This window comes from Mustela lutreola, chromosome 7 (genome assembly GCF_030435805.1).
Source record: "Mustela lutreola isolate mMusLut2 chromosome 7, mMusLut2.pri, whole genome shotgun sequence".
NCBI lineage: Eukaryota > Metazoa > Chordata > Mammalia > Carnivora > Mustelidae > Mustela > Mustela lutreola.
Window position 1 is genome coordinate 67090255 of NC_081296.1, and position 23765 is coordinate 67114019.

The following is a 23765-nucleotide window of genomic DNA, read 5'->3' on the forward strand; positions in this document are numbered from 1 at the left end:
CAGGCTTTTCCGCAGAGGGGCTGAGGCGCTAAAAACGCCAGGCGCCCGCGGTGCATACTGGGAGTTGGAGTCTCCGGCCGACCCTACTACCTCTTGGAAGTTGTAGTCCTTGGTCAAGTGAAAGAGAAGACTTTGGCGACTTCCAAACTGTGAATTAGTTCTTAGGGGTAAACGGAAAAGAGAACTCCTTGACATCATGCAACATCAAGATCCTTGGGCCCACCTCCCGCTCGCGAGCAGCGGCAGGGCGGGCTAGACTGTGGCACCGAGGTGGGCGGGGAGACGTTACGTTGACGCTGGCGTGACCCTTCCGGTGCATTTGGCGGGATCTCCGAAAGCTGCCGGGCGGGGAGAGTTGTGCGGCCACTCTTCGTCTGAGGAGAGCTAACGCTCCCTGGGGGGCGTAGTTGGGACCTAAAACTTGCGTGGGTTGTGTGCAGGAAGGCCGGCCCAAGGGAGTAGAGAAGTTAGCAGCAAGGAGGGCGTCTGGAATCCGTCCGGGGTCGGTCGCGGACCAGACCAGCGAACATAAGTCGGAGCGTGCAGCCGGCCCGAGTGAGAAGCGCTGCGGACCGAGGTGAGTGTGAGGTGTAGACCTGGTCCCTTTCTACGTCGGGGTACGTCCCCGCATTAACCCGACCGGGCCTGTGGTCTGGCCGCCGGCTTATGCGCCCCTCTGCGCCGCATGAGAAAGCGGAGTTGGCGAGGCGGAGCAGGGGCATGCCTGGGCCCAGCCCACCGTCAGAGCTGGTTGTGGCGAAAACTGAAGCGTTCCCCAGGCTCCAGAGCTGGGAGGGAACCTAGAACCCTTCATTTCCAACACCCATTTTATGGGCGGGGGCGAGAAAGCCGAGATCCAGAGGGGTGTACCAATTTAATGTCACAGCTGTTTATGTCAGAGCCAGGGTTTCCGGATTTTTGGTCAGTCCACTTTCCATTACTCCGTGCTCTGCTTACCAAGTACCCGCCTCCAGTTTCCTCAAAGGTGTTTTCATTACCTAATGCGGAAGACTGTTCACGTGATACCTAGGGACTCCTCTCCAGTGAGGTTTCGTTGTTTTTTTTTAACTTCTAAAGTGTAGTGTAATATGCATATAGAAGATGCACAGATCAGAAGTGTATAGAGCTCTGAATTATTTCAAAGAGAATATACCTATGTAATGACTACTCGGGTCAATAAATAGAATGTTGTCGGCATCCCAGAAACTTCCCTTGTTCCCACTCTAGTATGAACCTTTTTCTCCCCAGAGGTAACCGCTCTATTGATTCTAACATCACTGACTAAGTTTGCCTTTGTTTGAATTTTGTATAAGTGATACTGATTATATTTTTGTGTCTGGTTTTGCTCAACATTCTGTCTGTAGATTCATACATATCTTTGTATATAGTAATAGTTCTTTTTTGTTGCCATATAGGATCCCTTCTTCTTTCTGCCTATGGTGGACATTTGGTTGGTTTCTAGTTTCTGACTTTTTTTAAAAATATTTTATTTATTTATTTGACAGAGAGAGAGAGAGAGAGATCACAAGTAGGCAGAGAGACAGGGGGAAGCAGGCTCCCCGTGGAGCAGAGAGCCGGATGCAGGTCTCAATCCCAGGACCCTGAGATCATGACCCAAGTGGAAGACAGAGACTTAACCCACTGAGCCACCCAGGCGCCCCTAGTTTCTGACTTTTAAAAGGAGAAAGGCTGCTGAGAACATTCCTATATATATTTTGGTGCACATGTGTCTGCTTTTCAGTTGGTTAGTAATACAGTGTTGAAATTCCTGGGTGGTAGCATTTGTTTATATTCAACTTCCACGTTTGTTTATTTACTTTTGTTAAACATTTGATATATTTGTCAGAGAGCATAAGCAGGGGATAGGCAGAGTGGGGGTGAGAAGCAGGCTCTCAGCTGAGCAAGGACATTGTATCCCAGGGCCCTGGCATCACAACAAGCAGAAGGCAGGTGCTTACCCAACTGAGCCACCCAGTTTACATTTAATGCCAGTTTTCTAAAGTATAAATTTACATTCAGACCAGCAGTGTATGAATGCTTAGTTGTTACATTCAGACCATCAGTGTATGAATGTTTAGTTCAATACATTCATATTGTATGTATGAATGTACATACATTCATGCGGCGCAGAGGGGCGCATAAGTCGGCGGCCAGACCACAGGCCCGGTCGGGTTAATGCGGGGACGTACCCCGACGTAGAAAGGGACCAGGTCTACACCTCACACAAGCATGCTTGCCAACACTTGATGTTGTTGATCTCTTTAATTTTATCTATTTTGGTGACATATAGAAATACCTCATGGTTTTAATTTTCCTGATAATCATGTTGAGCTTTGTTGGTTCATATGTTTATTGTTCATGTTTGTTTGGCTTTTTTTTCTTTTTAAGATTTTATTTATTTATTTGACAGACAGAGACCACAAGTAGGCAGAGAGGCAAGCAGAGAGGGGGAAGCAGGCTCCCTGATGAGCAGAGAGCCAGATGTGGGGCTTGATCCCAGGACACTGGGATCATGACCTGAGCCAAAGGCAGAGGGCAGAGGCTTAATCCACTGAGCCACCTAGGCACCCCTGTTGGTTCATATGTTTACTAGATATCTTCTATCCTAAAGTGCTTTCTCAGATCTGCTTTTCTATTGAGTTGTTCTTTCTTGCTGATTTGAAGTTTTATATATATATATATATATATATATATATATATACACAAATTTTTTTTAAGAATTTATTTATTTAGGGGCTCCTGGATGGGTTAAGCCGCTGCCTTCGGCTCAGGTCCATGATCTCAGGGTCCTGAGATCGAGTCCCGCATCGGGCTCTCTGCTCAGCAGGGAGCCTGCTTCCCTCTCTCTCTCTGCCTGCCTCTCTACTTCTGATCTCTCTCTGTCAAATAAATTAATAAAATCTTTAAAAAAAAAGATTTTTTTAATTTATTTGACAGAGAGAGAGAGCACAAGTAGACAGAGTGGCAGGCAGAGGGAAAGGGAGAAGCAGGCTCTCTGCTGAGCAAGGAGCCCAACGTGGGGCCCCATCCCAGGATCTTGGGATCCTGACCTGAGCTGAAGGCAGACACTTAACTGACTGAGCCATCCAGGTGCCCCTGAAGTTTTTTATATATTTTTAATTATCAGCCTTGTTTGTATATGTGGTAAATATACTGTAGTTTGACTTTTTGTTTTCTTAGTAGTGTCTTTTGATAGAAGTTCTAAGTTTAAATGTAGTCCAATTTTTCAGTCTTTTCTTTTTTCATTATTGCTTTATGTATCCAGTTCAAAAAATCTTTGTCATAAAGTCGTGAAGATACTCACTTATATTCCAAAAGTTTTGTTTTAAGTCTTACATTTAGGTCTGTAATTGAATTGGAAATGGATGGTTTTTCTGTATGTGGGATGAGGGGGTGGTTTATTCTGTAAGGCTCTCCCATCAACCCAGCACTGTTTATTCAAAAGACAGTCCTTTCTCCATTACTCTGCAGGTCTGTCTTTTTCATAGATTATGAAGGGAGATACGGGTTTTTTTGGTATTTTTAAATTAAATATTTTATTATTTATTTGACAGAGGGGTAGGGAGCACAACTAGGCAGAGTGGCAGACAGAGGGAGAGGAAGAAGCAGGCTCTCTACTGAGCAGGGAGCCTGATTCCGGGCTTGAACCCAGGACCCTGGGATCATGACCCGAGCCCTTCAGGTTCCCTTATGAAGGGAGATATTTAAATTTAAGTTCCATTCAGGTGATCCTGATATTTAGCACTATCATAGACACACATTATGTTAAATCAGCTATCTAAGACATGTGCATCAACAACAAATGATCATTTCTTAAGAAGACACAGATGGCAAACAGACACATGAAAAGGTACTCAACATCACTAATCAGGGAACTGCAAACCAGAACCACAATGAGGTATCACCTCCCTTCTGTCACAATGGCTAAAATGAAAAAGGTAAGAAATAAGGGATCCTGACTGGTGAGAATGTGGATATAAAGGAACCCTATGAACTGTTGGTGCACTAATTTACATTTAGTGCAGCTTCTATGGAAAACAGTATGGAGGTTCCTCAAAAAATTAAAAATAGAAATACCATGTGATCCAAAATTTCCACTACAGGGTATTTACTCAAAGAAAATGAAAGTGTTAACTTGAAAAAAATAAAAGCTCCCCAATGATTACTGCAGCATTATTTACAATAGCCAAGATATGAAAGCAACCCAAGTGTTCATCCATACATGAATGGATAAAGGAGATATGGTGGGTATGTATTATGTATGTATAATACCTACAGTGGAATATTACTCAGCCTATAAAAAGAATGAGATCTTCCCATTTGCAACAATATGGAGGGACCTAGAGGGTAGTATACTAAGTGAAATAAGTCATACAGAGAAAGACAAATACCATATGATTTCATTTGCATGTGGAGTGTAAAAATACAAAAATAAATGAAAGCAGGAACAGACCCATAAATACAGAGAGAACTGATAACTCCCAGAGGGGAGGAACAGGAACGGGCAAAATGGGTGAAAGTGAGTGAGAGGCACAGACTTCCAGTAACAGAACAAAGGAGTAAAAGTCAAAGTAAAAAAAAAAAAAAACACACACACCAAAAAACAAAGGAGTAAAAGGTACAGCATAGGGAATATAGTCAGTGGTCTTGTGTTGTATGGTGACAGATGGTTGCTACACTTGTGGTGAGCATAGCATAACATACAGAGTTATCAGAGCACTATGCTGTACACCTAAAATTAATGTGACATTGTGAATTAACTATACTTTTTTAAAAAGGGAAAAAATGGACCTCTTTTGTCAAGTCTTGAAGAATGGAGATTTCATGTGTTATCTTTAAGTTAAATTTATCCAGATTGTTAAATTGTTCAGATTGTTTTGGTGTGATTTTAATTCATTTATTCTTGTGAACATTAAGACTTGTTCACTTTTGGGGCGCCTGGGTGGCTCAGTGGGTTGGGCCACTGCCTTCGGCTCAGGTCATGATCTCGGGGTCCTGGGATCGAGTTCCACATAGGGCTCTCTGCTGAGCAGGGAGCCTGCTTCCTCCTCTCTCTCTCTGCCTGCCTCTCTGCTTAGTTGTGATCTCTCTCTGTCAAATAAATAAATAAAATCTTTAAAAAAAAAAAAAAAAAGACTTGTTCACTTTTGGGGTGCTAGGGTAGTCCAGTTGGGTAAGCCTCTGACTCTTGGGTTTGGCTGAGGTTATGGTCTCAGAATCATGAGATCCAGCCCTTTTGGGTGCCACACTAGGCACAGAGCCTGCTTAAGATTCTCCCTCTTCCTCTGCCACTACCCCTCACCCCTGCCCTGCATTCTCTCTCTCCCCATCCCCAAAAAAAGTTTTGCTCACTTTTACTAACATCGTTGAAGATAATTAAAATTTTTTGTTCTCCATTACTTTCAAACTGAGCAATCTTAACTATCATAATAACCTGACTAGGTGTAGGCCTAATGCTCTATGGATTTCAGACTGAGCAGGGTTCTTGAATGTTATTCATTTGTGCATTTTTTAAAAAGATTTTATTTATTTATTTGACAGACAGAGATCACAGGTAGGCAGAGAGGCAGGTAGAGTAGGGGGGAAATAGGGTTCCTGCTGAGCAGGGCCCAGTGCAGTGCTTGATCCCAGGACCCTGAGATTATGACCTGAGCCAAAGGCAGAGGCTTAACCCACTGAGCCACCCAGGCACCCCTCATTTGTGTATTCAGTGGTGTCTGAAATTGATTAAAATGGTAATGTTTAAATTCCAGACATTCCCCCCCGCTTTTTTTTTTTTTTTTTAAGATTATTTATTTATTTGAGAGAGAGAGAGCACACATGCCTGCATGAGCCAGGGGAAGGGCAGAGAGGTAGACTCCCCATTGAGCAGGGATCCTGATGTGGGACTTGATCCTACGACTCTGGAATCATGATCTGAGCTGAAGGCAGGCGCTTAACCAGCTGAGCCACTCAGGCACCCTAAATTTCACACATTCCTATTGGAAGCAGAATATGTGACTACAAGTTATCATCCTTGGCTGAGATGAGAAGTACTTTCATCTCAGTCTACTGCCTTATCAGGAGTAGAGGCTTATGGGCAGTCATTCAGTACTTTCATTTCACTCCTCTCCCACCACCCCCAAACCCTACTTGTTTGAAGGGAACAATAAAATTGAAACAGTTTAATGAACTTTCACCAGTTTTATTTTTTGTTTTTTTGTTTTTTGTTTTTCAAATTTTAAGTAGAGTCTTGCAAAGTCCACTTTGGTTTACCAAATACTTGCCAAACACCTAACATTTCATGTATCATGGGGTGTACCCAAATTGTACACAAATAACTTGGCCCCTACCCTCAAGGAATGTGAAGCAGGAATGTGAACTGGGGACATAGTTGGTCTAGTTAAGCTGTGCATCTTTAAGAAGCACACTAGTCCTGGCTCTTCCTAAACTATATCTGATAGAAGTAGCTAGGTGGAGGGACACCTGGATGGCTCAGTTGGTTAAGCCGATACCTTTGGCTCAGTTCCTGATCCCAGAGTCCTGGGATCGAGTCCCATAGCGGGCTCCTTGCTCAACGGGGAGCCTGCTTCTCTCTCTGCCTCTGCCTGCCACTATGCCTGCTTGTGTTCTCTCTCTCTCTCTCTCTCTAACAAACAAATAAATAAATAAATAAAGTCTTTAAAAACAAAGCAAAACAAAACTGTCTAGTGGAAGGGAAAGCTGGTGAGATATGTTCTTTTTTCCTGCCATGGGTAGGTCAGTGATTAGACCAAAAGACTAACAAGTAATTCTTCAGAGATTTATTTCAAAACGAACTTTGCAACTCTTAACTTTTTCTGGCCATCTGTATTTTTCAGTATTGAATGCTGAGTAATGGCTATGCAAATGCAGCTTGAAGCAAATGCAGATACTTCAGTGGAAGAAGAAAGCTTTGGCCCACAGCCTATTTCACGGTTAGAGGTATGTGCTTAGTTGTTAATTTTAGAATTATAATGCTAGATTACAGTCTCCTACCTGTTGGGAGAACTTAGAACCTTTTCATAACCATTGATTTATTACCTAAGGTGAAGACCTAAATTAGATTTTTCAAAAGTGTTATCAAGAATCCTGCTGCTAAACATGTCTGGCCATATCTCTTTTGTTAAGAATTCTCCTCCTACTTTATCATTTTTCTTTCTTAGAATTGGACTGTCAAAAACTAAAAGCCCTAGGATCTCATGGTGGAGTCTTGGTGGAGTCTTTATACTGTTTATGAAATTACAATCCAGAGAATTAGAGTGGCCTAGGACAGCTATGCAGGAAGGGAGAGGAGCATTGTCTCTCCATTGACCCATATCTGTGCTGAAGTTACTAGCAAGACAGCTGTTGTGGTCAGGGAGAAGGGCTTGTAGCTATTAAGGTGTAAGTGTCAAGCTCCAATTCAGGACTCTGCACAGGAACATCAAGCATTGGACCTGGGCCCTTGCACTATTTCTTCCCATTGTACAGAGGCCCCACATTGTGAGTGCTGCAGACATAGGCTAAGAGAAGTAGGAGGGAAAGCAGAGAAAGCCTTTATTCTTCCCTTTACACATATTCCTCCCACCTCAGCTAAACTTCAAGACTCTAGCAGAAGTTAATATAAACGATGTTTGTGATAAATATTACAGAGTTCAGCATCATAACTTCTGGTATTATGAGCATCCTTATACCCACACATGCATTTTGCTTATTGCTTAAATATCAATAGGCGAGCTTATTTCTGTGGGCAGACCCTCCCCTCTCAAAAACCCTTCCTAACCTGCAAAAACATACACATTCCACCACTAATATTGTCCCAGCAGTCATAGTTTTGATGGCTAATAAAATCAAAGCTGAATTTGTGGGATGGCTGGGTGGCTCAGTTGGTTAAGCAGCTGCCTTCGGCTCAGGTCATGATCCCGGTGTCCAGGGATCAAGTCCCATATCAGGCTCCTTGCTCGGCAGGGAGCCTGCTTCTCCCTCTGCCTCTGCCTGCCATTCTATCTGTCTGTGCTCACTCTCTCTCCCTCTCTCTGACAAATAAATAAAATCTTAAAAAAAAAAAAAAAAAATCTGAATTTGTAATATAGGTAGGAAGAGGTGCATTTGGGTGGTTTATTTTGAGAACTAGTATATGAGTCCTTAACCAAAACTAGTTTTTCCCCATTTTCTTTTTTTTGAATTTTATTTATTTGAGAGAAAGAGAGCATGAGCACAGAGAGGGAGAAACAGACTCTTCATTGAGCACGGAGCCTCGGATCATGACCTGAGCTGAAGGCAGATGCTTAACCAACTGAGTTACCCAGGCGCCCCAGTTTTCCTGCATTTTTAATGTCACTTGTTAGAGTGATCCAGTCATTTTGCTACCCTCAGCTCTGGGGCAGGCTTCTCTGTTTATTCCAGCTTAGAGTCAAACAAACAAACAAACAAACAAAAAACATTTTTTTATTTGTGCTTGATGTAGAAAAACATTAGAAATAGTGGTTTAAGGTGACTTTTTAGGGCCCAGTGTCTCACGTTTTTGACAGAGGAAGAGAGAGCACAAGTAGGGGAGAGTGCCAGAGGGAGATAGAGAAGCAGACTCCCTGCTGAGCAGGAGCCTGAGGTGGGGCTCATTCCTGGGACCCTAGAATCATGACTTTAGCCAAAGGCAGACACCTAACCAACTGAGCCCCCCACGCGCCCCTCAAAGTTCATTTGGAGTCCTAGTCGTAAAAGATTAAGAGTTACTAATTTAAACTGTTCCAAAAAATAGAAATGGAAGGAAAACTTCCAAACTCTTTTTATGAGGCCTGCATCACCTTGATCCCAAAACCAGATAAGGATCCCATCAAAAAAGAGAGCTGACCAATATCCTTGATGAACACAGATGCGAAAATTCTCACCAAAATACTAGCCAATAGGATTCAACAGTACATTAAAAGGATTATTCACCACGACCAAGTAGGATTTATTCCAGGGCTGCAAGGTTGGTTCAACATCCGCAAATCAGTTAATGTGTGTGGGGTTATGGACATTGGGGAGGGTATGTGCTTTGGTGAGTGCTGTGAAGTGTGTAAACCTGGCGATTCACAGACCTGTACCCCTGGGGATAAAAATATATGTTTATAAAAAATTAAAAAAAAAGTTACTAGTTTATTCCCAGTGCCTGTGAATTAGTGGTTTAGTCCCAACTCATGATGAGAATACGTACATGGGACTACTAGTTTAGAAGTATTGGTTTTCAAAATGAAAGGGTTGGTAATTTGTTTTTAAACACTTCATGTGTATAGAATTCTTTTCAAAGCTTTGGCATATAATATCACAGTTCTTCAAAACAGCTCTGAATTGGGTAGGGCAAATATCTACATTGGCTGAGAGAGCTGAAGCTTACTTACACTTATCCATGGTTTTCTTCACTTGCAGCAATGTGGCATAAATGCCAATGATGTGAAGAAATTGGAAGAGGCTGGATTCCATACTGTGGAGGCTGTTGCCTATGCACCAAAGAAGGAATTGATAAATATTAAAGGGATTAGTGAAGCCAAAGCTGACAAAATTCTGGTAAGTACTGCTTATGTGATGTAGGGGGAGGCATTAGTGGGAATAGCATGTACAGTGAAGGTGGCAGTGTTCCTTCTTCATCTCCCATTGTGTCATTGTGTTCTCCTTTCCAGAGGTGACTACACTAGTTAATTATGTTTATATGTGCCTCCTTGCATAAATTGGGATTTTCTCTCAAGGAAATTAGTTTCATGGGGTATGAGCCAAATTGACAAGTTTGCATTTCCGCTAGCAGTGCATGCTGATGTACCTTATCTTTCTAGAAATTATGATCTCATGCCTTAGAAATATATTCATTAGTATGTAGCCACTAAAAAGAATTTCAAAGAATATTCATTGATATAGGAGAATGTTTCTGATATAAGAAACATAAGGATTCCTAATATCAGGAATGTTCCTGATATAAGAAAGCAGGGTAATAAGACACACACACACACACACACGGTTGATTTTTTTTTTTGTTTTAAAAAATGTGTGTATAGCACATACACAGGATAAATACACTAAAATATTTGTGGTGTTATTTCTGAATGGTAAGAATGTGAGTGATTTTTACTTTTGCCTCAATTTTCTGAAGTTTCTTCATTTTGTATAATCAAGTTTTACTTTGAAATAGAAAAGCTGTTTTTATTTCTTATTAGCTAACTAATCATAGGCAAGATTCTTTAATAATGACAAGAGAATGTGATTTCAAATCATATGCTTAGTTTTTTTAACCTTAAAAACATAAAAGTGAGGGGTGCCTGGGTGGCTCAGTGGGTTAAGCCGCTGCCTTCAGCTCAGGTCATGATCTCAGGGTCCTGGGATTGAGTCCCGCATCGGGCTCTCTGCTCAGCAAAGGCCTGCTTCCTCCTCTCGCTCTGCCTGCCTCTCTGCCTACTCGTGATCTCTCTCTGTCAAATAAATAAATAAAATCTTAAAAAAAACACACACATAAAAGTGATTTTACTGATTTGATTTCTATAATATACATTAATATATGCACAACCTGATGAATTCTGTTTTATTGGGTATCATACTGAGAGCTTTGAATTTTTAAGCACTGGTAGAGATTTTACTTCATTTATTTAGACCACTTTGTAATAGTAACTCAGGGCTGAGAAGTCATAATTCTTTTTTTTTTTTTTTTTTAAGATTTATTTATTATTCTGAACACTGACCCTGATGCAGAGCTCAGTCTCACAACCTTGAGATTACAGCCTGAGCTTAAACCAAGATTTGGGTGCCTAACCAACTGTGCCACCCAGGCTCCTCTGAAGTTTTCATTTATTGTATTATTCAAATATGTTGTTGAAGTGATGACTTAATTGGAAATGACAGTTCTGAGCCCCTAATACCTCATCAAAAGAGTATGTGTGATACTAAGCCAGTAGGTGTCCCTAAAATCTATTGGTTTTCTTTCTGGGCATTAATATTTGTGTCAGAACAAATCCTGACAGGATCCTTGCTTATGCCTTGTCAGACCTTAGTTTTAGAAATCAAATCTGTATCTTGCTTTCATGAAAACACAAATAAAAACCTTTAATAAAGCAAAATGAGATGTGCAAAATGATACGGAGCTAGGTCTATTTTTCTGTCCTCTTTGCTTTCAGACATTTTGTATTGTGAATTTCTAGTGGATAAAGGTGGATGATGTTATTTGCTTTTGAAGGTTAAAGAAGATTTCTTCAGTCACTGGCTATTCCTTCAATTCCCCAAAGTCTTTGAAATTGAGGTTTTTGTTTTTTTTTTTTTTAAGATTTATTTATTTTAGGGGCACCTGGGTGGCTCAGTGGGTTAAGCCTCTGCCTTCAGCTCAGGTCATAATCTCAGGGTCCTTGGATCGAGCCCCACATAGGGCTCTCTGCTCAGTGGAGAGCCTGCTTCCCCCTCTCTCTCTGCCTGCCTCTCTGCCTACTTGTGATTTCTCTCTCTGTCAAATAAGTAAATAAATAAATAAAATCTTCTTTAAAAAATTTTAAGAAAAGATTTATTTTAGAGAGCATGAATGGGAAGGGCAAAGGGAGAGGGAGAGAGAATCTGGAACAGACTCCATGCTGAGCATGGAGCTCCATGTGGGGTTTGATCTCATGACCCTGAGATCATAACCTGAGCCCAAACCAAGAGTTGCACACTCAACCAACCACACTACCCAGATGCTACTGAAATTGAGATTTTTCAACAAGAATATCCACTTTTACAGTGGAGAAAGGAAAATAAAGAAAATCATTTGTAGTAAGTACATCAAGGTGGTAGAAAAAGAAAGATTTTATGGACAAATTTGTTCAGAAGGTGACGTATTTATGTGATCTTCTCCACATTTTCAAAGTTTAATTGTAATTGGCTATTGTTGAACCGTGTTCTCTTTGTGTACTCTAAGCACTGACAGATTCAGCACAGTTATTTTTTGTAATATTTTCCATTTTTTAAGATTTATTAGAGGGCATGCATGCATACGTGTGTGTAGTGGGGAGAGGGGCATAGGGAGAAAGAATCCTAAGCAGACTCCATGCTGACTGCAGAGCCCCAAACAGGCTCAATCTCATGACCCCGAGATCATAACCTGAGCCAAAATCGAGAGCTGGTTGCTTAACCTACTGAGCCACCCAGGTGCCCCATGATATTTTCCTTCTATTCACTATTCTTGTCTTGTGTCCAAGGTTTGGTAGTTCTTGGCTATTGAAAACTATACATTTAAGACTTCAATTAGCAGAAATGAAAGTAACTCATTATGTAAGGGTGCAAATAGAAGTAAAGTTCTCCCAGATTAGGCAGTTGCATGGTTTTTACTTCACATTTCACTTTAGTTATAATATTTTGTTTCTGTAAGGGCTCATAGTCTAGAATTTAGGAGTTAAAATGACAAAAAGGGAAAGCAACTGCTATGTTTTTTTCTTAGCTTTTTGTTGCTAAAATTTTTTAACTTACTGTAATGTTGAATTTTACAGCAAAAACTTATATACTCATTACCTAGACTCTACCATTAAATTTTAATATATTTGACTTACCACCTGTCTGTTGATGTCTCTATCCAGCAATCAGTCCATCTTGGATTTTTTTAATACTTTTCAAAGAAACTTGTAGATGTCAGTATATTCCCCCTAAATATTTTAGCACACATTAATTAAGGTTCGGTATTGGTTTATACTCTATTTTATCTTCTGGTTTTCATTAATCTTCATTTTTCCTGTAGATTAGTAGAAGTTACGGGACGAGAGATCAGAGAAAAAAGAAGGGAAGAAATTCTCTAAGACATAATAACAGAAAATTTGGCAGAGCTAATGGGAAATCTCACATAGTAAGAATTCATGGAGTATCAGAGACCCACACTTAGACACATAAGTGTGAAATTTCAGTATACCCGTCATAAAGAGAAGATTCTTAAAGAATTCAGAGGGAAAAAAGCAATTCTAAAGGAATAAAAAATCAGAAAGGGGTGCCTGGGTGGCTCAGTGGGTTGGAGCCTCTGCCTTTGGCTCAGATCATGACCATGCCTTCGGCTCCATCAGGCTCTCTGCTCAGCAGGGAGCCTGCTTCCCTTCCTCTCTCTCTCTGCTTGCCTCTCTGCCTACTTGTGATCTCTGTCTGTCAAATAAATAAATAAATCGTTTTTTAAAAAGGAAAAGAAAGGTAAAAAATCAGAAAGACTACTTTTCTTTCTTTCTTTTTTTTTTTTTTTTTTAAGTAATCTCTGCACCCACTGTTGGGCTTGAACTCACAACCCTAAGATCAAGAGTTCTTTGCTCCACCAACTAAACCAGCCAGGTGCCTGGAAAGACCACATTTCTTAACAGAAATCTGACTGGTAGAGGCTAGTAGAACAACACCTTCAAAGTTGTGAGGGAAAATAATTTTATTATTTTTTAAAGATTTTATTTATTTAAGATTTTATAACACCTTCAAAGTTGTGAGGGAAAATAATTTTATTATTTTTTTAAGATTTTATTTATTTAAGAGTATATGAGCAAGTGGAGGTACAGAGGGACAAGAAGACTCCCCACCAAATGTGGAGCCCAACAGGGGCCCACTGAGCCACAAAGGTGCCCCTATATATTTTTTTTTAAGATTTTATTTATGTTTTTGACAGAGATCACAAGTAGGCAAAGAGGCATGCAGGGGGTGGGGGAAGCAGGCTCCCTGCTGAGCAGAGAGCCCGATGCAGGGCTCCATTCTGCTTAGTCTGTATAGTATGCTTTTTTCTAGTATCTTTTATTTATTTATTTAAGAGAGAGCCTGTGAGCATGAGGCGCAGAGGAAGAGGGAGAGAGAATCTCAGGCAGACTCCATCTTAGTACCCTGAGATCATGACCTGAGCTGAAACCAAGGGTTGCATGCTTAACCAACTGTGCCACCCAGGCACCCCTAAATGCATTTATCTTAAATTTTGGAATTAATTGATAGACTCATTATTGAAGACTTATCAGTGACTACAAAATAATATATAAGTGTTTTCAACCTTGACAGTGTAAAAGAAAAGGTACAGCTGACAGATAGGGACAGTAGATACGGAGGGACAAGAGATTGAAGGACAGATGTCTTCATTTAACAAAGGAGAAAGAAGAGGCACCTGGGTGGCTCAGTGGGTTAAGCCTCTGCCTTCAGCTCAGGTCATGATCTCAGGGTTGTGGGATCAAGCCCCATGGCTGGCTCTCTGCTCTGCAGGAAGTCTGCTTCTCCCTCTCTCTCTGCCCTTCCCAGCTCATGCTCTCTCAATCTCTCTCTCTCTCTCAAATAAATAAAATGTTTAAAAAACAAATGGTTGGGCGCCTGGGTGGCTCAGTGGGTTAAGCCGCTGCCTTCGGCTCAGGTCATGATCTCAGGGTCCTGGGATCGAGTCCCGCATCGGGCTCTCTGCTCAGCAGGGAGCCTGCTTCCCTCTCTCTCTCTCTGCCTGCCTCTCCATCTACTTGTGATTTCTCTCTGTCAAATAAATAAATAAAATCTTTAAAAAAAAAAAAAAAAAAAAAAAAAACAAATGGTTTCTCAGGGTGCCTGGGTGGCTCAGTAGGTTAAAGCCTCTGCCTTCAGCTCAGGACATGATCCCAGGGTCCTGGGATCGAGCCCCACATCAGGCTCTCTGCTCTGCAGGGAGCCTGCTTTCTCCTCTCTCTCTGCCTGCTTGTGATCTCTGTCTGTCAAATAAATAAAATAAAATCTTTTAAAAAAAAAGTTTCTCTCCTTTTGCCCCTGTCGCCATTCCCCCTCCAAAAATAAAAAAAAGTAGAAAAGTTAAGAGATATAGTCTGTGGTTGATGGAACAGGAAATGATAATTTATATATTTTGTTAGACTTCATGCTGTATGTCACATTTGTCATAAGTCAGGCAAAGTACACATGTGTGGGTCTATAATAGTTATTTTTTTTACTATGTGGATGTATTAGTTGAATTAACAATTAAAAAATTAATTTTCATGGAATCTCTGAATTTGCTTATTTTATCCTTTAGTTGCCAGAGAGATAAAATAATCCTAGAACTATTGGTATTTTGATGACTTTTTATTTATCATTATTTTTTTTAAAAATTTTATTTGTCAGAGATTACAAGCAGGGGGAGTGGCAGGCAGAGAGAGAAGCAGGTTCCCTGCTAAGCAAGGAGCCCGGTGTGGAGCTTGATTCCAGGACCCTGGGATCATGACGTGAGTTGAAGGCAGACCCTTAACTGACTAAATTACCCAGGCATTCCTTTCGATGACTTTTTAAAGAGAAAGCACTCTGGAAATTTTGTTAGAATTTATCTCTTCCCACAGTGTGCCTGATTCTTGTTTTACTAATAATCATATTTTGTTGATTTGACATTTCTTATTTTTCCGAGACTGAGGCAGCTAAATTAGTTCCAATGGGTTTCACTACTGCAACTGAGTTCCACCAAAGGCGGTCAGAGATCATACAGATTACTACTGGCTCAAAAGAACTTGACAAACTACTTCAAGGTATAGTGATCCCTTATCCTTTGCTGTGAACTGCAGTTAGTAAAGTTCCAGGTCAGAGAACAAAACTAAAGTATTTGGGTAGAATTTGTGTGTTAGATATCATTAAGAGATAAGAGAGGGAGCCTGCTTCCCCCTCTCCATCTGCCTGCCTCTCTGCCTACTTGTGATCTCTGTCTGTCAAATTAAAAAAAAGAGAGAGAGAGATAAGAGAACTATCCACATTGAAGTAAGACTGCTAGAGGGTGGGGCCTGACTTATACTAAAATTATCTGCCAATGAAATAATGGAATTTCCATTTAATACTGCATTCAGAGAGTAAGCTTCCTCTGCTTATTTTAACGCAGGGTTGAAAATCTGGTAACTAAAACATTCCATGTTTGAATACTGTGTTAGAGTATCAGTGCATGGTAGTGCACACTAAACTATTGGACTTTTATGGAAACATGTAAAGCTTTTGAACTTTTGAAAACATTGCTGTCCTAAATTACTGTGAAGTTAGATTTTTTTGTTGTTGCTTCCCCAAATATTTAATCATTCAAGTTTTCTTTTAGGGTGCAAAATAGTATGCATTCAGGAATAGTATGCAAATTACTATATATTCAGGAATATGTGCAAATTACTTAATATCGCTATACCTCAGTTTTATTATCTTTATGGTGAGGATAAAAAGAGTTCCTACTTTATAGGTTATTGGAATTAAATGAAATGGTACATACATATGCATAGCACAATGCCAGGTACACAAGAAATGTTTAGTAAATTTTAGAGGATATCTCTATAATTTTTACATTTACTGCTTATTGACTTGTCGTGGTATAGTTCTTTATCTTGATTGTGGTGGTAGTTACATGAAGCTACAGATGCAGTAAAATTGCATAAAACTGTATACATATACACAAATGAAATGAATGCATTTTTTTAAGATTTTATTTCTTTGACAGAGAGAACACAAGTAGGCAGAGAGAAAGGTGGGGTTGGGGGGAAGCTGGCTCCCCACTGAGAATAGAGCCCCATGCGGGGCTCGATCCCAGGACCCTGGGATCATGACCCAAGCCAAAGGCAGAGGTTTAACCCAATGAGCCACCCAGGCTCCCCTATATTTTTTCTTTTAAGATTTTATTGATTTATTTGACAGAGAGATCACGAGTAGGCAGAGAGGCAGGCAGAGAGAGAGAGGAGGAAGCAGGCTCCCTGCCAAGCAGAGCGCCCGACGCGGGGCTCAATATAAGGACCCTGAGATGATGACCTGAGCCGTAGGCAGAGGCTTAACCCACTGAGACACCCAGGCGCCCCAAAATGAATGCATTTATAACTAGAGAAATCTGAACGAACTCTGGGGGCGGTATCACTGACAGTTTTCTAATACTGATACTGTACTATGGTTATGTAAAATTGTGTTAACACTGGGGGAGCCTGAGTGATGAATTCTTGGGACCAGGGCACCTGCGTGGCTCATTCATTAATCGTTTGCCTTTGGCTCAGGTCATGATCCTGGGGTGCTGGGATTGAGTCTTATACCAGGCTCCCTACTCCGTGGGGATTCTGCTTCCCACTCGCCCACGACGAGCTGCTTCCCTTGCTTGTGCTTGTTCTCTCTTTCTCTCTGTCAAATAAATAAAATCTTTTTTTTTTTTTTAAGATTTAATTTAATTATGTCCCAGAGAGAGAGGGAGGAGAGCAAGCACAAGTGCGGGGAGCAGCAGGCAAAGGGAGAAGGCTCCCCACTGAGCAAGGAACCTGACTTGGGACTTGATACCAGAGTCCTGGGATCAAGCACCACATGGGGCTCCCACTTAGCAGGAAGCCTCCTTCTCCCTCTCCTACTCCCCCTGCTTGTGTTCCCTCTCTCACTGTGTCTCTCTCTGTCAAATAATTAAAATCTTAAAAAAAAAATTCATGGAACTTTCCTGTACCTTTCTTTGTGACTTTCTGTAAATCTAGAATTATTTCAAAATAAAAATATTGCTTGTTGAAAATTGAATTTATAAATTATTTATACATCTTTCTGATGAGTTCCAAGGACACTTCTACAGTTATTCTTTCTAAACATTTGTATTGTGCTAAGAGGTGTTTCCTATTGCTCTTTTAGGAGGAATTGAAACCGGATCCATCACAGAGATGTTTGGAGAATTCCGAACTGGGAAGACTCAAATCTGTCATACGTTGGCTGTAACATGCCAGGTGAGATTTTGGGCTCTAACCAAATCTGCAAAAGAAATTAGTTGATTGCTATTTGCAAGCATCTTTTGGGATGGACATTAAAAGGGCACTTTAGGGCGCCTGGGTGGCTCAGTGGGTTAAGCCGCTGCCTTCAGCTCAGGTCATGATCTCAGGGTCCTGGAATCGAGTCCCACATCGGGCTCTCTGCTCGGCGGGGAGCCTGCTTCCTCCTCTCTCTCTGCCTGCCTCTCTGCCTACTTGTGATCTCTGTCTGTCAAATAAATAAATAAATAAAAATCTTTAAAAGGGGGGGGGCACTTCATCCCTAAGACCCATAGACCCCTACTATACAATTCTTTCATGTTCTAGACATGTTCTTTCACATCATTGTTTTCAGATGATTTCATCATTGTTTCAGATGTTTTCTTATTCTCCACTATGCCTCCCCTGGCTTTACCTGCCCTCTTCACTACTCTAGATCTTATGATTCACCATTAAAGTCATTCCTCAGATATATATTCCCCACCTAAAGAGATGTCAGTCTTAGATGGACCCTTCTTAGAATCTTCTTTGAGAGCTTTTTTTTTTTTTTTAAGATTTTATTTATTTATTTGAGAGAGAGAAAAAGGAAGCAAAAGAGAGCATGTGTGGAAGGGAGAAGCAGACTCCCTTCTGAGCATGGAGGCCAATGCCAGACTGGATCCAGGGACTCCGGGATCATGACCTGAGCTGAAGGCAGACACTTAACCAATTGAGCTACCCAGGTGCCCCATGAGAACTGTCTTCTTAGTCCCTGTTCCTTAATAACTGAATCATACTGGAGAAAAATCATACTATAAAGCTGATTATCTTCACTTTAAATTCAAAAATGACAGACATTAACATTCATACTGCTTAGAAGACCTACTAAATTTGTTTAGGCATTCTTTTTCCCATTCAGTAAGAATTCTCATGCTTTGTTCTTTCCTCTCAAACCTTCATGTTCCTCTTCAACCCTCACTCAGCCAGTGACCAACCTATTCTTCACATGAGATTTATGAATCCACCTACATTTATACCCATTTTTTCATATCTTGGGCTATAACAGAAAAGTGTCTCTTTTCAAAACCCCATCCTATCAGTGTGATCTGGTTACCATCTTTGGCCACCTTCTCAGGGACTCTACTCCTCCTCTATTTTATGCTTTACCTCTGTATTAAGTATCTCTTCCAAAACTTTTTTTTATTTGTAGTCTCATTCATGGGAGGATTTGGAAATAGACACAGTGAATTAATTCCTAAAATCATCTTTTATTGAAATAATAGATATAGGGGATGCCTGGGTGGCTCAGTTGGTTAAGCTTCCAACTCTTGATTTCAGTTCAGATTATGATGTCAGGTTCATGAGATCAAGCCCCGTGCTGGACATGAAGCCTGCTTGAGACTCACTCTCTCTCCCTCTATTCCCCACCACCACCAAAAGAAAAAAGAGAAGAGGCACCTGGGTGACTCAGATGGTTAAGCGCCTGCTTTTGACTCAGGTCATGATATCCAGGTCCTGGGATTGGGTCCCAAGAGTCTCATATCAGGCTCCCAGCTCAGTGGGGAGTCTGCTCCTCCCTTTCCCTACCTCTCCCCCTGCTTATGCTTTCTCTGCCTCTCTCAGTCTCAAATGAATAAATAAAATCTTTTTAAAGAGAGAGAGGATGCTAATTCATTAATAACAGAAAGGATTACATTTCACCAGCCTAAGAGCTAGAACTAGAAGTGTAGAAAGGATGTTAGATTACTGCTTAAATCTAAACATAATCTGCTGTCATTTATTCAGATTTTCCTAATGAAGTGAAACTCTATTACATTAGATCTCTGTCTAATAAGTTACATAAAGTTGAGAGCCACAGAGCACAGAAACGAACAGGCTGTGTTTCTTTAAAGTACTAGACTAATTTTAAAATTCTGAGAAGACATTTTATCATAAATTCCAGTTTTAAATGCATATACCCTTTGACAAAATGTGGCTTACACAATTGTTCACAGATAGTCAAGGATAAATGTACAAAAGAATTTACACAATAGCATTATAAAATGGTGAAAGTTCAAAACAATGTACATCATTGTAAAATAGGAAGAAGAGTTAAATTATGGTACTAAGCAGTTATTAAAAATAGTTAACTTGGGGCACCTGGGTGGCTCAGTGTGTTGAACCTCTGCCTTCGGCTCGGTTCATGATCCCAGGGTCCTGGGATCGAACCCCACATCAGGCTCTCTGCTCGGCGGGGAGCCTGCTTCCCCCACTCTCTCTGCCTGTCTCTCTGCCTACTCGTGATCTCTGTCTGCCAAACAAATAAATACAAAATCTTTTTTAAAAATAAATAAATAAATAAAAACTAACTTGGTTGTGGTGTTCCAGCCCAGTAATATGAGTTGACTGCAGTGGCACTAGAGGGCAAGATGGAGGAGACACAATGGGCAGAGTATGCAGTCCACCACCTTGAAGTTGGCTCAATAACACACTGGGACCTTGTCCACTTTTCTGTCAGTCTTCATACCTATACCCAGTCACCTATGGTCTCCCTTCAACCCAAAGAGGTCTTTGTAGCTGAAAAAGAGCCTGCTTCCTTCTCTCTCTGCCTGCCTCTCTGCCTACTTGTCATCTCTGTCTGTCAAAGAAATAAATAAATCTTTAAAAAAAAAAAGAAAGAAAGAAAGAAAATTTGATGTTTTTTGGCCCTTCGTATAAAATGTCCTTAAGGATTTTCCTCAGAATTTAAAGGTGAATTATGACTCCAAAGTAGATTGCTAGGGTGGAAACTACCCTTTGGCATCATTCACATAAAATTTGTAGAACTTAAAGTTTTCTGACATGGGATGGGTAGCCTAAAAACCAAGATTTCTCTAACTAGCACATAAGATAATTTTGATGGCATTCCTCCCTTTTCTTTTTCTTTTTTTTTTTTAACTATATTTTCCTTTTCCTCCTTTTGTTTAATTTTAACATCTGTAGGTATTATTGGAATAAACACCCTTATTTTTTCTTCTCTCTCAGCCATACTTTAAACTTACTAAGAATGTCCCTGGGGCATGGCCAAACCTCGTTAGGAACCTGCAGAAGCAAATCTGCTTAATAAAGTGAAGTGTAAATGTGGCTTGAATGTGACAAAATTAATTGAGTATTGGATCACTGTCTCTAACTTATTAAAGCTAAGATAGTAAATGAACTTTCAAATATCTATACTCTTGAAAGAATTGTTCAATCTTGTGTTGATATGCAGTCATAGAATTTTATCACTGAGTTTGGACTGTATTTCCAAGCAGTCCAACTCTGGTAAGAGTCTGGCATTGCATGCTGTGGAACACCAGGAGTTTCGTATCTACTGCTAGCTCTATTTCTATCAGAAGGGAGCGCCTCCTGGGGCACCTGGGAGGCTCAGGGTTAGGCCTCTGCCTTCAGCTCAGATCATGATCTCAGGGTTCTGGGATCGAGCCCCACATCAGGCTCTCTGCTCAGCGGGGAGCTTGCTTCCCCCGCTCCCCCTACCTGCTTCTCTCCCTACTTGTGATCTCTCTCTCTCTCTCTCTGTCAGATTAAAAAAAAATCTTAATGATGAAGGGAATCCCTCCTATCTACTCCTGACTGACTCTTTAAATTTTTTTTTCCCTTTGCTTTATTGGGGGTGGGTGGTGAAGTTGATCAGTTATATTAGAAGTAAGTGTTCATTTGTACACTGTTCTTTTTGTTCTGTCCAGCTTCCCATTGACCGAGGTGGAGGAGAAGGAAAGGCCATGTACATTGACACTGAGGGTACCTTCAGGCCAGAACGGCTGCTAGCAGTGGCTGAGAGGTAGGTTACTGAATTAGATGAGAGAAATCTTTTTTTTTTTTTTTTTTTTTTTTTTTTTTTTTAATTTTATTTGAGAGAGAGCATGAGCTGGGGGAAGGAAAAGCACACTCTCCACTGAGCAGGGAGCACGATGCAGGGCTTGATCCCAGGAGCCTGGGATCATGACCTGATCAAAGGCAGACACTTAACCAATTGAGCCACCCAGGCACCCCATGTGAGAGAAATCTGGCACCACCTGTCACTGTAGTGATTGCCAGGGTTAGTGTGTCTGAAGAGTTTTTCTTTTCTTACTGGTCTATATCCCAAAGTTATATGTGTAGATCAGAAGAATGACCTTCCTTAGAAAAAAGCACTCTTCTTAAATCTCTGAGTTATTGTCAGACTGGATAAAAAACTACACCCAGCTATGTGCTGTTTTCTAGAGAAACACTATAGATTCAGAGACACAAATAGGTTGAATGAAAAAGGATGAGAAAAGATATTGCATCCAAACAATAACCATAAGAGAATTGGCTGGACAGGCAGTATCAGTATAGGCTTTAAGACAGAATAAATACTAGAAACAAAGAGGACCATTTTATAATTGAAAAGTCAGTTCACTGGGAAAACAGAACAATTATAAACATACCTTAATAACAGGCCCCAAAATATGTTATACAAAAACTGACATAATTGGAGGGCAAAATAAGCAATTTAACCATAACAATTGGGGACCATTATCTCAGTTCAAAAAATATATAGGTACTGTGCGTAATGGTGGAAGTCTGAATGCATTCTCCTTAAGATTGGAAACAAGGATGTCCACTCTCACCATTTACATTCCATTGAAGGTGGAAAATACTGAATGTACTGGAGGTCCTAGTCAATGCAGTCAGCTAGGAAAATGAAATAAAAGGCATCCAGATTGGAATGGAATATGTAGAACTATCTTTATTCACTGATGAAATGATCCTTTCTGTAGAAAATTCTAAGGAATCCACATACACACAAAACTACTAGAACTATATTATTTCAGCAAGGTTGTATTCTCACTATGGAGAAATCCATTGTTTCCATAGAAGCAATGAACAATTTAAAAATTAAGAAAACAGGGCGCCTGGGTGGCTCAGTGGGTTAAAGCCTCTGCCTTCGGCTCAGGTCATGATCCCAGGGTCCTGGGATCGAGCCCCACATCAGGCTCTCTGCTCAACAGGGAGCCTGCTTCCTCCTCTCTCTCTGCCTGCCTCTCTGCCTCCTTGTGATCTCTGTCTGTCAAATAAATAAATAAAATCTTTAAAAAAAAAAAAAATTAAGAAAACAATTTTGTCATTCACAATAGCACTGAATTCCCTCCCCAAATGATCAAAAATCAAAATAGGAATAAATTTAACAGGAGACTACAAAACATTGCTGAAAGAAATTGAAGATCTACATAATTAGAGAAACACTCCATACTCATGGATTGGAAGACTTTAATTATTATTAAAGTCATAATATTGCCTCAAACTGATATAGATATCCAGCACAATCCCTACTGTAATTTCAGGAAGCATTTAGGCAGAAACCAACAAGCTGATTATAAAATTTCTGTGGAAATGTCTAGAACCCAGAATAGCCAAAACATGCTGAGGTAGCAGGGAGAACAAAATTGGAGATCTTGGTCTTCTTCATCTTAAAACTCACTTAAGCAACAATAATTAAGACACTGTGGTGCTGGAATGGGACAGACATGTGGATTAGTGGAACAGAATTGAGAATTGAGACATAAGCTCTTTCATTTATCGTCACTTGATTTTTTACAAAGATGTCAAGGCAATTTAATGGTTCCTCAGTCTTTGTCTTTCAATAAATGGTGCTAATGTAGCTGGATAACAGCATGTAAAAAGATAAATTTAGACCCTTATGCTATACATAAAATTAACAAAAATGGATAACAGTGTGGTGAATCCTCAAAAAATTAAACCTAGATTTATAGTATAGTTCAACAATTCCACTTTTAAGTATACAAAGAATTGATATGGGGACTCAGATACTTGTACACCAGTGTTCCTGGCAGCACTAGTTACAGTAGTCAAAAGGTGGAAACACCCAGCTTATTCATCATTAGATGAATGGATAAACAAAATGTCATAAAAATATAAAATGGAAGGGCGCCTGGGTGGCTCAGTGGGTTAAAGCCTCTGCCTTCTGCTCAGGTCATGATCTCAGGGTCTTTGGATTGAGCCCTGCATCAGGCTCTCTGCTCAGCGGGGAGCCTGCTTCTTCCTCTCTCTCTGCCTGCTCTCTGCCTACTTGGGATCTCTGTCTGTAAAATAGATAAATAAAATCTTTTAAAAAATAAAATTAAAAAATATATATATAAAATGGAATAT

The 23765-nt window shown here is 40.5% G+C and overlaps 1 protein-coding gene across 1 annotated transcript in view; it reads left to right on the forward strand.

Moving 5' to 3' along the window:
- Nucleotides 1-286: 286 nt before the first annotated feature.
- The window catches only part of RAD51 (RAD51 recombinase), a 32056-nt gene continuing 8577 nt past the window's right edge, over nucleotides 287-23765 (forward strand). Inside the window, exons 1-6 of the mRNA XM_059181177.1 lie at nucleotides 287-577; nucleotides 6840-6942; nucleotides 9388-9525; nucleotides 15317-15434; nucleotides 17524-17615; nucleotides 21320-21414. Coding sequence (XP_059037160.1) covers nucleotides 6856-6942; nucleotides 9388-9525; nucleotides 15317-15434; nucleotides 17524-17615; nucleotides 21320-21414 — 530 coding nt within the window. The 5' untranslated portion in view covers nucleotides 287-577; nucleotides 6840-6855. The remainder of the gene's footprint in view (nucleotides 578-6839; nucleotides 6943-9387; nucleotides 9526-15316; nucleotides 15435-17523; nucleotides 17616-21319; nucleotides 21415-23765) is intronic.